Here is a 15,010-nt window from a genome sequence, read left to right on the forward strand (position 1 = left end):
TGTTTGTACCCATTTCAAAGGTGACCAAACAGAAGGCTCAAATTATAGACCCGTATCATTGATATCACGTGCAAGTAAAAGTTTGCTGAAGACAATTCAACAACAGTTGCATCAGGACATTAATAGGGAGCTGCCAGAGGTGTAGGCTGGATTCAGAAGATGACGTGGGACAAGGAATATTATTGCTGATGTCAGGTGGATCTTGGCTCAAAGCAGAGATTACCTTAAAGATGTTTACCTGTGTTTTATTGACTATGCCAAGGCATTTGTATAGACCATAATAAATTATAGATAACCTTGAGAAGAATGGCAATTCCAGAATATACCTCATGGTGCTTATGAAGAATTTGTACATGGATCAAGAGGCAGTTGTGCAAACAGAAAAAGAGAATACTGTTTGGTTTAAAACTAGGAAAGGTTTGTGTCAGGGTTGTATCTTCTCACTATACTTGTCTAATCTGTATGCTGAGTAAATCATCAGAGAAGCTGGATTTTATGTCAAAAAAGGTCGCATCAGGATGGGAGGAACAATGCTGCTTTCTGAAGTGAGGACTTGAAGCATTTGCTGATGAAAATTAAAAATTTCAGCTCCCTGGATATAATGATCAATGTAAAGAATACCCCAAATCCTTGCGGTCTCTTTCTTTGTGTGGCTTTGAATTACTGAGTAAATGGTGTGGATGACAATCCATCTCCTTAACTGCTCAAAGCCTATTGCCATGAGGCAGAAGTCAAACATGCCTCTCCCTCCATCCTCCTTTTACCCTACTCAGACACCAACCTTTCCTCCCACAACACTCTGCTCTTCAATTGGATTTAACAATCAATTGCAATGGTGGCATAAAACTCCCAAACAATATTATGGCATTTATTAGGGAAATTAGCACAAATCAGGATCAGTAAGTATTAAGGATCCAGTCATTGATCCACAGCAGCACCTCTCTTCAACCAGCACCTGGGGCTCATTCTCTGGTCCTCAGCTTGTCAGCCATGTGGTTCCTTGCCTTCTGCTTTTGTGGGTCAGGAAGCAGCCCTCCTGCTCTGCCTCATAGTCTCCATGCTGCCTCTCTGTTTCTCATGGTTGGCTTGCCTAGGCCTCAGCTTTCACCCTGGCATGGCCTCTGCCACATCAGGCAGTGACTTCAACTGTGCTCCAATGGTGGCCCTTCTTCCTTGATGTTCCTGGAAATTTCCTCTGCTTTCTGCGATGACTCTCGTACACAGGAATAGCTTTGATAGAGGTGTAGTTTTTGTCTTTTTAGCAGACCATATCTCCAAGGAAACAAAGGGCAGTGATTTGATTCACAACCTCTAGGAAAGTGGAGACTCAGATTACATCCCACATTAATCTTGTCCATTTGCATCACAGAGAACTCCCACCAAAGTGGAACTATAGTAACAGGCATAGAGGCTAAAATGTATAGTAACTCACATAAGAGATTATAGTTAGAAGGGCCATTTTAATTGACTATCTCAATTACTCTCTGTTGTCATTTCACTTGATCTTGAAGGGTTTCATTTAGTATTTCCTGTAAGGCAGATTTGCTAGAATTCTCTTTGTTTATCTGGAATGTTTTAATTTCACTTTCTGTGCTCCATCCCTCCACATTAAACATGGTGTTACATTTTATTTTATTAGTTGCTATTATTTAGTTCATAAGGTGACCTGGGGATATTTTCACATATGCCACTGTGTAAACAGTGCACATATAGATAATAAAGTGCATGGTATGTACAGGTTTATAGGAGGGGGTTGCACAAAAGAAGAAAACCACACACACATAATGGGTACAAGGTACATAAAAGTACTGGAGTTTCTGCTAGAGCAGTGGTTCTCAAGCTTCCTAATGCCACAACCCTTTCATACAGTTCCTCGTGTTGTGGTGGTCCCCAACCATAACATTATTTCTGTTGCTACTTCATAACTGTAACTTTGCTACTGTTATGAATTATAATATAAATATCTGATATGCAGGATGTACTTTCACTGTTACAAATTGAACATAATTAAAGCAGTGATTAATCACAAAACAATATGTAATTATATATTGTGAAATATTTATTTCTAATTACACATAAATGAAATTTTATCTTGAAGCATGGGTGATAGTCTTCACGCCTGGTATTCCTATGTGGGCCTGTCTTAGGTGACCCCTGTGAAAGGGTCATTTGACCCCCAAAGGGGTTGCGACCCACTGGTTGAGAACAACTGTGCTAGTGGTTCAAAGAAAATCTCTGCACAGTAGTGTCAGGGGTGCTTTTTAAAGAATATGAGCTCTATTCTACATTTTCTCCTGTGTTTTTTCAAGATCCATACATTGTAGCTTTGATCTGAGTGGATGGTAATTGTAGAGAGGCACCATATAGTTATGGTTTCAAGGTAGACTGTTAGCGCTACAGACTAGTGTCTTCTGCAAATCTTTGGTTCCCATCTTTTCCTTCGGTTCCAGATAAGTAGAGACCAATAGTTGTATTTTTCAGGAACTTTATTATTTTGTAAATTGCAACTATAACATTTAGGTTTTTTAGTTCATGGGTATAGTGTGGGGGTATGCCTCATAATTCATTTTAATATAAATGGATATCTTGTTTGTGGGTTTTGACCTCTTATTTAAAACAAATTATCCATAGATGGATGGTTTTGTTTCTAGATTCACTTTAATTTTTGATGATTGGTTTTATGCATATAGATTTCATAGTTTGGCTAGATTTCAAATCCAGTATGTTTTTTTCTTTTGTTACTGTTCGGTGCCATCGAATTAGTTCTCACCCATGGTGACCCTATGTACAAGAGAAGGCTGTCTTCACAGTAGTTCTTATTCTTGAGTCCCTTGGCACAATCCCTGTCAGTTCATCTTGTTGAGGGCCTCCCTCATTTTTGTTGTGCCTGCATCCACCCCCATCCCCTTATTTTAGCAAGCATGATGTCCTTCTCCAGGGACTGGTCTCTCCTGATAACATGGCCAAAGTACATGAGACTCAGTCACACCGCCCTTGCTTCTTAGGAGCATTCTGAATGTACTTCTTCCAAGACAGATTTTTTTGTACTTGTATTGGCAGTCCATGGTACTTTGACTATTCTTCACCAGCATGGTAATTAAAAAACGCATCGATTCTTTTTCACATGCATATGAAGCTATCAAAAATGCCATGGCTTTGTTCAGGCATACCTTTGTTCTAAAAGTAGCATCTTTGATTTCAATACTGTAAAGAGGTCTCCTGAAGCAGATTTACCCAATGCAACAAGTCATTTGATGAACATTAATTGTGGATCCAAACACTTTGAATGTTTCATTCTGCTGCCTTCAAGCCCTCCCTTGGACCCGATAAGAAATCAAATGTGAATCATTGAGGTTCCTTTTTACAGATTATTTTTTGCTTGCTTTTAAGATAATTTTATTTATTTATGTTAAATCACTTTATTGGGGGCTCATACAACTCTTACCTCAGTCTGTCTATCCATCCATCTATCTATTGTGTCAAGCATGTTTGTACATTTGTTGCTCTCATCATTCTCAAAACATTTTCTTTCTATTTGAGCCCTGGGTATCAGTGCTTCAATTTTCCTCCTCCCTCTTCACTCCCCATCACAAACCCTTGATAATTTAGAAATTATTATTATTTTGTCATGTCTTACACTGTCCGACATATCCCTTCACCCACTTTTCTTTTTTTATTTAATCATTTTATTGGGGACTTGTGTAACTCTTATCATAATCCATATATACATCCATTGTGTCAAGCACATTTGTACACCCTTTGCCACCGTCATTCTCCAAACACTTGCTTTCCACCTGAACCCCTAGTCTCAGCTTCTTATTTTTTCACACACCCCCCATGAACTCTTGATAATTTATAAATTACTATTTTTTGTCATATCCCACACTGTCCAATGTCTCTCCTCACCCCCTCTTTTGTTGTCCATCTCCTAGGGAGGAGGTTACATGTAGATCCTTGTAATCGGTTCCCCATTTCCACTCCACCCTCCCTCCAGCCTCCCGGTATTGCCACTCTCACCACTGGTCCTGAAGGGATCTGTCCTGGATTCCCTGTGTTTCCAGTTCCTATCTGTATCAGTGTACATCCTCTCGTCTAGCAGGATTTGTAAGGCAGAATTGGGATCGTAATAGTGGGAAGGAAGCATTTAAGAACTAGAGGAAAGTTGTATGTTTCATCATTCCTACATTGCACCGAGTGTCCCGTCTCTTCCCCACTACACTTCTGTAGTGGCATGTCCATTTGCTTACAGATGGGTCTTTGGTCCCCACTCTGCACTCCCCCTCATTCAAAATGATTTGATTTTTTGCTCTTTGATGTGTGATACCTGATCCCTTCGATACCTTGTGATCACACAGGCTGGTGTGCTTCTTCCATGTGGGCTTTGTTGCTTCTGAGCTAGATGGCCACTTGTTTACCTTCAAGCCATTAAAAACCCCAGATGCTATATCTTTTGATAGCTGGGCACCATCAGCTTTCTTCACCACATTTGCTTATGCAGCCGCTTTGTCTTCAGCGATCTTGTCAGGAAGGTGAGCATCATGGAATGCCAGTTTAATAAAACAAAGTGTTCTTGCATTGAGAAAGTGCTTGAGTGGAGGCCCAATGCCCATCTGCTACCTTAATACTAAGCCTATAAACATAGGCATGTAGATCTATTTCTCCATCCTCATATATAAATATATTTACATATGTACATGCCTTTGTTTAGACCTCTATAAATGCCCTTTGCCTCCTAGCTCTTTCCTCTATTTCCTTTTACTTTCCTCTTGTCCCACTGTCATGCTCAGCCTTCATTTGGGTTTCATAATTCCTCTTGGTTACATTGTCCTTGACCAAGCCCTACCAGGCCTCTTACACTCTCCTTGCCATTAATTTTGGATCACTTGTTACCTTGTCCCTGGGTTTGTCAACACCACTTCCTTTCCCCCACTCCTCCTGTTCCCATGTCCCTCCCAGAACTGTTGGTCCCATTGTTTTCTCCTCCAGATTGTTTATCCCACCTATCTTATCTAGATAGACCTGCAGAGATTATAATATGCACAAAAACAAGACAGAGCAAAGCAACAAAACAAAAGAAAAAAACAATGACCAATAAAAGAAAAGCCTGTAAATAGTTCAAGGTCAGTTTGTTGACCTTTAGAAGTGTTTTCTGGTCAAGTCTGATGGAGCACCACGCCCTGGCCCCAAAGTCTATTTTTTGGTACTCCCTTGGGACTTCCTTGTTCTGCTCCCTTTTCTGTTCTTTTGCACGCCCTTAGTGTTTTGCCCCAGTGTGATGGGGTCAGATGGGGTGCCGTTCCCACACTGTGTCTTCTGTGTTGTCCCCTGCAGGGCTATGGGTCAGTCAGGGCAGGGATATCATCCTCAAGGCTTATTGGGCCAGGATGTACTCCACGCTCTTTCTCCCCTTTCATTTGCTCCTGTGTGTACATCTCCCTCAGCTGTAGTTTCATTGCCGTCCTCTGGAATACATTCTTCTGGGGAGAGAGGGCTGTCCACATCGTTGGGATTGGGGCTGCCCCTCAGACCTCTCCACTCGTTCCCTACTCCATGCCAGTATGTTGCATTCACATCTTGGAGCACCGGCTTGAAGTCTGGTCCCTCTTTCCCTGTGGAGATAAAAACAATACCTTCCCTTATCTTTATGATGCTCCTCCTGCCAGTGGGCAGTGTGGAATTTCCCTCTTAATAACTCCCCTGCACTGAATTCTATGGAGTCCCTTTGGTTTGTGTTACTCAATCACCATCTTCCCAGAAGTCTCTCAGTTTTATTTTTTTTACTGACTATAATGTGTTTAGGTGTGGGTGTCTTAGATATTATTTTACCTTAGGTTATCCATTTTGGTAGATATGCTGATCAATGGTTTAGGAAAATTTCACCATGATTTCTTGAAGATTTTTTTTGCCCATTTCTTTTTCTCCTATCATGAAGATTTCCATCAACATAAGCTGTTAAGGATGGTAGCACATATTAATTTCTTGTTTCTGCCAGCTCAGATCTATTGTTAGGCTCAGCTCTTCAATAGTTATTTCAGTTACTTTATATTTCCACTCTAGAATTTTTATTTGGCTCATTTTTTTATCATTCCCATTTCCTTATCCGTAACCTCTCTTTGTTGAATCATTCTCATTATGTTGTTTTTTGTGTGTGTGTGTCTTCAAGTCAATTCTGGCTCATAGCTAACTCCATGCACCTCAAAATGAATCACTTCCCAATACCTTGCCATCCTCATAATTATTACTGTGCTTGAGCCCATTTTTAGAGCCACTGTGCCAGGCCCCTTTGAAACCATGGACTGCTCCCCTGGAGAAAGACTCTTTTCTTTCTGCTTTCCTAAAGGGTTACAGTTGTAGAACCTCACAGGGGCAGTTCTACCATATCTTGTATGGTTCCTTTGAATTAAGCTTTGACTTGATGGCAGAGAACCTTGATCATTTTCAAGTTTTCTAGATTGATACTTCTATATTCCATATTTTATTGTCAGTGGATGTCTGTAACTGTATCTATTGAGTTGAAGGTCCTGAAAGATTTGCCTTATCCAGGTCATTATATTTGATTTTACCTTGAGTAGGCAATTTCCCCCAGTTGTATTTTTAGTGCCTTCCAACTGTGGGGTTTATCCCCTGTGAGGCTTATCGCCTGGCACTTTATCTGACAATATTACTCTGTAATTCATGAATTTTTTAGTGGCTATTTTGAAGTAGACAGCTTATTCATTCTTCCTACTATATCAGGTTCTTAACCTGTGGGTTGCAATCCCTTTGGGGGTCAAACAACCCTTTCACGGGGGTCACCTCACACCATCGGAAAACACATATTTCCAATAATGGTCTTAGGAACCAAGACACTGTTCCTCTATCCGTTTCCAGGCGGGTCCACCCACATGCAGATATGCCCACATTGGAATATCAGGCATGAAGACTATCACCCAATGCTACCCCATGCTTCAAGACAAAATTTCATTTATTTGTAATTAGAAATAAATATATCACAATGCATAGTTACATATTGTTTTGTGATTAATCACTGCTTTAATTATGTTCAGTTTGTAACAGTGGAAGTATATCCTGCATATCAGATATTTACAGGAGCAGTGCCTTATCACCTGGTAATTGGGTAGTTAGCTGAGTTGTCAGACAAACTTAAATTACTCAGTAAATGAGTCAATTCTGCTTAGTTTTCAACTTGTAATTCAAGTATAAATTACACATTATTCAAGTTTTTCCCTGAGAGAAAAGCTTTTTTAAGTTTTTCATATTGAAATAATCTCACCATTATAGAAAGTTCCATGAATACCTCAGATACTCGACGAATGGAACATGATCATTAAGAAATGATCATTTCTTTAAGAAATAGAAATGATCATTAAGATAATTTGTTTCAGTCACACATTTATATTTATACAATCGATACAATAATAGCCCTAAATTACAAAGTTTTTTTTCTTTTCCCTTTAATCCAGAACCATCTTGGATTACCGTATGTACTCTAGTATAAGCTGACCAGACTGTCATCCAGGCACCTAATTTTACCACAAAAACTTGCATTAAAAATGTGCTGAATCTGGGCTCTGTGGTGCAGTAGATCGCACACTGGACTCCAAACTCTTCCCAACAAGTGATTCAAAATGTGCTGGAAAAACTTGGCTTACACACAAGTATATACAGTATATATTGCATTTATTGACTATGTTTAGTTTTTTTAAATATGGATTAGATTTTAGATTTTTTTTCATCTTGTCTGACATTTTTGATGAGTACAGTGCAGTTATTTTGTAGAATAATTGTCCATTTAGGTTTGTCTCTTGTATAGGTTTTAATTTTGTTTTTAAACCACTACTGCTGATTCAGAGTGGGGAGTAACAATTCAGAGGGACAAGATCAAAAAGGTTTGTTTTGACATTGTTATTTTAATTACTGTTGAAAAGCAAGCGTAAATGATAAATAAAAGCGTATACCTTTTATCTTTTTGTACGTTCCTTGATATTAATGACAGTGAAAAATTCCAATATAACACACATGAGTTTTCTTTCCATATAGTATAAGTATTTCCAGAATATAGGGGCACAGGGATTATCCAGGGGGCTGAAAAAATAGATACTTCCACTTTATCCTGAATTGTGGAATGTAGTACAACATTCTTTTGATTGCTGGGAGGATGCTGAGTTTTTATTGTTATTTTCAAAAAGCAGGGTGACCAAGAGGGTAATTGTTTGACAGTTATGTTATCTCTGAACTTGATTCTTCTATCTCTATCTATCTATCTATCTATCTATCTATCTATCTATCTATCTATCTATCTATCTATCTATCTATCTGTCTATCTCTATCTTCACATCTCTTCGAAGGTTTTCTTTTTGTTTTAAATGTGGTAGAGCGAAAGACATTGTTTTAATAAAATTTGTAACTTATACCCAAAGATTATGTTATCTTGACCTATGCTTTCTTCAGTACCCATGGCTCAGAAGGCTGACCATGATGAACTGGCATTTAAGTATAAATAGTTTAGTTTTTGAAAAGTTTATTCTGACCACTTAAACATTTATTTATTTTATTTTCTGTTCACCTTTTTTTTTTTTTACCTTTTCTCTTTCATTAGATTTAGGTGGTTTCTCATAGCTTTATAATGTCTAGATACAAAAAATAGATAACTAGCTGCCATTAAATCAACTTTGATCGTGCTGTTGATATTGTACAACAGAAGGAAACATTTCCTAGTGCTGTGTCTGTCTTAGTGATTGCCTGCATGTCCAGTTCCATTGGGTGGCTATTCTGTCAAATCCACTTCACTGATGGCTTTTGCCCTTGCCACTGTTGCATCTTCACACAGTGATTACAGTATACATTTTTTTGCCAACCACACCTTCTCCCTGTGAGGTACTTTGTAGCATTCCATTGCTAATTTTTTGAATAGTTTTCTGTAAAGATATTGCCAGAGCACATTTACCAAGCTCTTGGTTGGCTAAAAGCACACAAGTATTAACATGTATGCAACTGTGGTAAAAACACTGTATTTCACCAAACACAGTATTTTTCATTAGTGTTTGATGTGTCAAAAGCCGATCAGTTGGATAATGCTGTGTTGTGATACCTAAGGTCTCAATTTTAATTTCCAGAAAATTTTTGGTGAGTCTGTTATTCTTCTGATAATTGTCTTTTTGGAAAACTGTGCCTCCTGGAAACTGAGTTTGTAATATGAATGAATGCCTGTATTATATAAATACTGGCTCCTTTGACATTCGCCTTTGAACCTAGAGTCTTCCGTGGTTTTTGTTAGTTTCATTACTAGAATCACTATTTCAAATTTAAATAAAAAAATTTTACGACAGAATATTAATAATATAATTAGTTTCATAGTAATATGTTAATAGTGAATGTTTAATGTTTTGATTATAAAATTATTTTCACATTAAAAATTGTGCACTGTATCGTTCTCTCTGAACTTGATACCTTTTAAATTTATTAAAAAGTGGGTTTTTTGTTTGTTTGTTTGTTTGTTTGACCAGAAATAGTCAGAAGCGGGCAAAATCTCAGACAAGAGTAATTCCTGAGTTGGTAGATTCTCCTACCCCGTCTACCTCAAGTAGGGCTGCTTATTCTGCAATCCACAAGAGAAGTGCTAGCATCTCTTCAGCCATTACTTCTGGTGACTCCTCAGATTCAGCTGGATCATTGGAAAAAAGGAGAAGAAATAGAACTCTAACACTCACCACTGGTTCTACATTATCTGGTAAGAAATGATATTTTACTAGTTACTATGGGTTTAGGGAAAGACACAAAAAAGTTGGCTTTGACAAGGAAGGAAAAAAACAGATAATAAACCTGGAGCAATTGGACTGTATATGATGAACACTGTGGTTCTTTTGGATATGATACAGCCACGTTTAAGCGATTTTGAACTTCCACATTACATAAGATGTTATAAATGTTCTTCACACTGCTGGTGCCATAGTTGACATAAAGTAATAATTATATGAGCTCTACCACCACCGGTCTATCAAGTTGTTGTACTGTGAAGGTTTGCGTGTTGCTTTGATGCTGGAAGCTTTGTCACTGGTATTTTAACTACCAGCTGGGTCACCCAAAGTGAACAAGCTTTAGTGGAACTTTCAGACCAAGAACAGGCAATGAAGAAGGACTCAGCTTCCCATTTCCGAGGAGGAAGCCATGAAAAACTTTATGCATAGTTTTGAAGCATTGTCAGAAATTGAAAGCCTACACAAATACAGTGCAGTGCAGTTCATTTGTGCATCGGGTTACAATGGGTTCGAGCCAACTCAGTGGCACCTAACAGGAACAACATGAGTTCCATGCTAGTGGCCTAATGAATTTTTTTATTTTTGTTATTTTGGTAGGATAGTGGTTAAACAGCCTCCTTGGGTTAGCACCATGTGAATATAAGGCGATTGTGTTTAGGTACCGTATATACTCATGTATAAGTTGAGGTTCCCCCCCCCCTTTTTTTTAAGCAAAAGGGAAGAAATTTATTGGAGCCCATACGGTAAACCTTAGAGAGGCCCAGTGTACCCTACTGTGTAGGCATGCCCAGCAAAGGGTCACATTCACTGTACCCACCTGTCCCAGAGGGACTCCTCTTGAGCCGAGCCCCAAGGCTCCAGGACTGGCTGGGGGTGGGGTATAAGTCAAGTTTTTCAGCACATTTTTAATGCAGTTTTTTTGGTAAAATTAGGTGCCTCGGTTGATAATTGGGTCAGCTTATATACTCGAGTATATATGGGTGCTTTTGATAACTTAGATGATGTTACATGCTATTTGCTGTTAGAACTGAATGCTTTTTATTATGTCTTAAATTACCTTAATATTTCATTAAGTGGTATTGTAACTTTTGAACAAAAGTTAGCAGTGGTAAAATGCTGTGGAGAAGTTCTAAACTCTATGCAGACATGCGCAAAGGTTGAATTATTATTGACTTTTCTTTCAATTAAAAGATCATTTTATTGGGGGCTCTTACAATTCTTATAACAATCCATACATCAGTTATATCAAGTATATTTGTACATTGTTGGTATCTTTTCTAGACATTTTATTTCTATTGGACCCTTGGTATTAGCTCCTCTTTTTTTCCCTTCCTCCTCACCTCCACCTTTGTGACCCCTTGATAAATTATTATTTTTATATCTTACACCGACTGCTGTCTCCCTTCCCCCATGTTTTCTGTTGTTCATCCCCCTGGAAGGGTGTGTGTTTGTGGTTATGTGTCGATCATTGTGATCAGTTCACCCTTAATCCTCTGTATTGACATCTTAAAAGAATGCATTTAACAGTATAAAATGCAACTACCCATAGTATGATAATATGTGCAATGAAAATAACCTGAAATAATTGAAATGGGAATTAAACCATGGATCATATTTGAATGAATAGAGATTTTTGTAAGCAAGGTATCCATATGAGAGAAAGAAGTGAAGGAAAGGATATATTGTGTGCATCTGAAAAGATTGCCAAGAGTAACTATTGGGTTTTGGGGTATAATATAAATTAAAGAGTTGAGTAGAAATAATGGAGCCACATTTTAGTCTGGAAAACTTTACAGAGGAATTTGGGTTCCTTAAATTGTTGAATAAGGGAGTCATGATGATCTTGTTTCTGGAAGACAAACCATTTTGACAGTGATGTAGGGAAGGCTTAGAGTCGGGAGAAACCATTTGCTGTCTCAGAACCATCCTACAAAGCCATATCTTTAACAACAAGAGTTAAGCTTTATGGAGGAAAATGGTGTTAGACCTATACAATTCCACTAATTTTTGTGCAATTTTATTCTGTGAGAGCTGGATGCCGTGAATATGGATGCAGGAACAGGAAGTATGTGACTCCTTCTCATACTGGTGTATGTGTACTCATTAAATGCTATATAGGAAAAATGGTACCTGTATTATTTATCTCCGTTTTTGGAGAGAGAGAGAGGAGTACACATAGAGTAACCTTTCTTGAGCATAAGGTGGATAAAATGGACTACTAGAGAAAAACCTAGAAATATTTTTACTGAAATGCTGTTTTCTATTGAAAATCTTTATTTGACATACCAAAGCCAAAACTCCCTGCCATCTAGTTGATTCTGACTTAGTTGACATAAACCTAAACCTCAACACTTTTAACTGTTCAGTGGAGCTAATTTTTAGATTTATTTTTATAATGGAACTTGGTTCTTTTTAAAAAAATTATATCATATTATTTACCATATGGTGCCAAAATATATCAGCTACTCTTTGGATTGGTTTTTAAAGGGCTACTCTATGTATTTTAACACTATTTTTAGTATGAGGAACTCTGATGGTGCTATTAGATAAATTTTGGACTACAAACTGTAAAGCAACTCACCAGTTGCTTATGGGAAAATAATGTGACTATCTTCTCCCATAATGATGTACAGCCTTGGAAATCCTATATAGAGTCACTGTGAGCTGGAATCAACTCGATAACAGTGTTCTTTTCAGTATAAAACCACTGCTTACTGCTGTCAGCTTGATGACAACTCATAGCAATCCTATAGGACAATAGAACTGTACCTGTGGGTTTCTGAGACTGTCTTTATGAGAGGAGACAGCCTCCTCTTGGTCATAGTTTTTAGTATATTGTTAGGGAATTAATGGCTTAGGTGCTAAAAGTGTGATAATATCTGTAATTCAAAGTACTAATGTGTTCTTTTTCTTAGAAAGTGAAATGGAAGACTCTTCGGCTACCTCTTTGTCATCTTCAACTTCAGATAGTTCAGAGGAAAGTAAAGACAGCCCGAGACCTTGTGAATCCTCTTTACGTAGGGGGTTGTCCAGGAGCAGCAATCTCAGGCTGACCAGAACTCGAGCTGCCCAAAGGAAAACCGGTAAGAGACTTTTCAAACTTTGGAGGAATTTATATCAAGATAATAGAAATTTAAGTATTAAATAGATGCAATGCATCTAAATGTACCATTAATTATTCATTACTTTTTTAGGCTCAAAGAAAATTGATTTTGACATTCAAAAAGGATTATTGGCTAAATTTAAGGGTATTAAATATGTTGAAATAAGGAGGACTTTCTTATTTGTTTTGTTTCATTACTTCTAGGTCCCGTCTCTTTAGAAAATGGATGTGGTAGAAAAGCCACTCGAAAGAGAATCTATTTGAGTGACTCTGATAATAATGTAGTGCAGAATTCTGAAATGTTAAAATCTAGGACTGGAAATCACCGTAAAATCCTAAGAAAGTGTGCTGCTGTGGCTGCCAATAAGATAAAGCTAATGAGTGATGTAGAAGAGAATTCCAGCTCTGAAAGCGTCTGCTCTGGGCGCAAGCTGCCTCACCGTGATGCTTCTGCTGCAGCTAAAAAAAAGCTATTACATAATTCTGAAGATGATCAAAGCTTAAAGTCAGATATTGAAGAAGAAGTAAAAACTCAACAAAAACCATTACCAATGTCCACTTTTCATGTTGCCCGGAAAACAGTTCGGGAATCAGAAAATGGAGATTCAGAGTCAGAGAGTGATTTAAGAGTAGCCCGAAAAAATTGGCATGCTAATGGTTACAAGTCTCATACTCTGGCAACTTCTAAACCAACATTTCTTAAAATAGAGTCTTCTGAGGAAGATTCTAAAAGCCATGATTCAGATAACGTCCATAAAAGAACTGCTTGCCCATCAACATCTGGGCAAAAACATCAGAAAGCATCAGACATTTCGGAGCAAGATGAGGAAGCAGATTTTGACTCAGGGAAATGTGAGGGGAAGAAATACAATACACGTCACAAGGATGCTACTTGCTTTAAAAAAGCAAAAATCCTGAGTGATTCAGAAGACTTTGAATCTGAAGATGATGATAGAGAAGATGGAAGGTGTTACGAAGTGATAAATTTAATTCCACGGAATTTGAAGTGTGAGTCTGTTGCTGGGGCCCAGTGTTCCTTGGAGCATGTATCTGAAACAGATTTGGATTCAGATGATGACAAAAGAAAAGAAAACTCTGACAATTTTAGACAAGGTAATTACAATGATTTACATTTGCTATACTGATCCTGTTTCTACTTCCCTATAACCTGTGCATAAGACACCCCCCCCCCCCTGTACCCTCCCAACATACTCTTGGGTAGGTGCTTTTCTTTCCCACTCTATGCACTGTCTATTAGACTTCTATGCATGACATGTTGCTATGGGTATATAGATGTGCATGTTGAGTATACATATTGTTTTTTTTCTTCACAGCAATTTCATTAAAATTTTAATATCTTGTATTGATGATGGGAGAAGCAGAGGTTCGTGTGTAAGCCATGGTTTTAACAGTTTTCAGAAGTTGAAGGAAAGGGTAGGACTGATGGAAAGAAATGTGGCAAGGAATAATAATAAATGCAGCTAATAGAACAGTACTGAGCTATGTCTGTGAATTGATATTAACCAGTTTAGTTTCTATAGCTCTTACGAGGTATTTCTTGATCAGTGACCATTTTTTAAAAACATGATAACTCTGAAACACAAAAATGACATCAGCTTTTTGAATTAGGATCATCTCTCAGGTAAACAGGAATGCTGCAAAATAATGATGAGCAAGTAAAACTAAGATCAGAAGTAGTTAGTATAATTGGAATATGTAGAATTAGGAAAAAGCTCGGGAAGCTGAAAGTGGCAAGTTGACATGTCCTGGTGTGGTGGTAAACAGTTTAGTCTGTTGATGTTAAAAGAATAGTATTATAGTGTTACGTGCTTTATGCAGAATATTACATAGAATGGGCATAGAATAATCCTGATGGAAATATGTTGAATTTGTAAAGGGTGCTGAGGCTTAAGAAATTATTGCTATGAAGTATTAGGCGCCCTGGTGACACAGTGGTTAGGAGTTGGCCTACGATCCTCAAGGAAAACTGTTTAAAACCACCAGTAGCTCCTCGGGAGAAAGAACTTTTCTACTCCTGTAAACAGGTGTAGTCTTGGAAACTGACAGGCAGTTCTGTGGTGCCCTATAGGGTTAACATGACTTCTAGTCATCTTATTGGCTTTGACATAATAACAGTGAATTTATTTAT

At 38.0% G+C, this 15,010-nt stretch overlaps 1 protein-coding gene across 2 annotated transcripts in view; it reads left to right on the plus strand.

Moving 5' to 3' along the window:
* BRWD1 (bromodomain and WD repeat domain containing 1) overlaps positions 1 to 15,010 on the plus strand; it is a 145,428-nt gene that overhangs the window by 117,299 nt on the left and 13,119 nt on the right. For both annotated transcript variants that reach the window (XM_075542286.1, XM_075542285.1), the window contains exons 38-40: positions 9,507 to 9,730; positions 12,674 to 12,841; positions 13,066 to 13,974. In XM_075542286.1, the coding sequence (XP_075398401.1) occupies positions 9,507 to 9,730; positions 12,674 to 12,841; positions 13,066 to 13,974 (1,301 nt within the window). The remainder of the gene's footprint in view (positions 1 to 9,506; positions 9,731 to 12,673; positions 12,842 to 13,065; positions 13,975 to 15,010) is intronic.

This window comes from Tenrec ecaudatus, chromosome 2, assembly GCF_050624435.1.
Source record: "Tenrec ecaudatus isolate mTenEca1 chromosome 2, mTenEca1.hap1, whole genome shotgun sequence".
Classification (NCBI taxonomy): domain Eukaryota; kingdom Metazoa; phylum Chordata; class Mammalia; order Afrosoricida; family Tenrecidae; genus Tenrec; species Tenrec ecaudatus.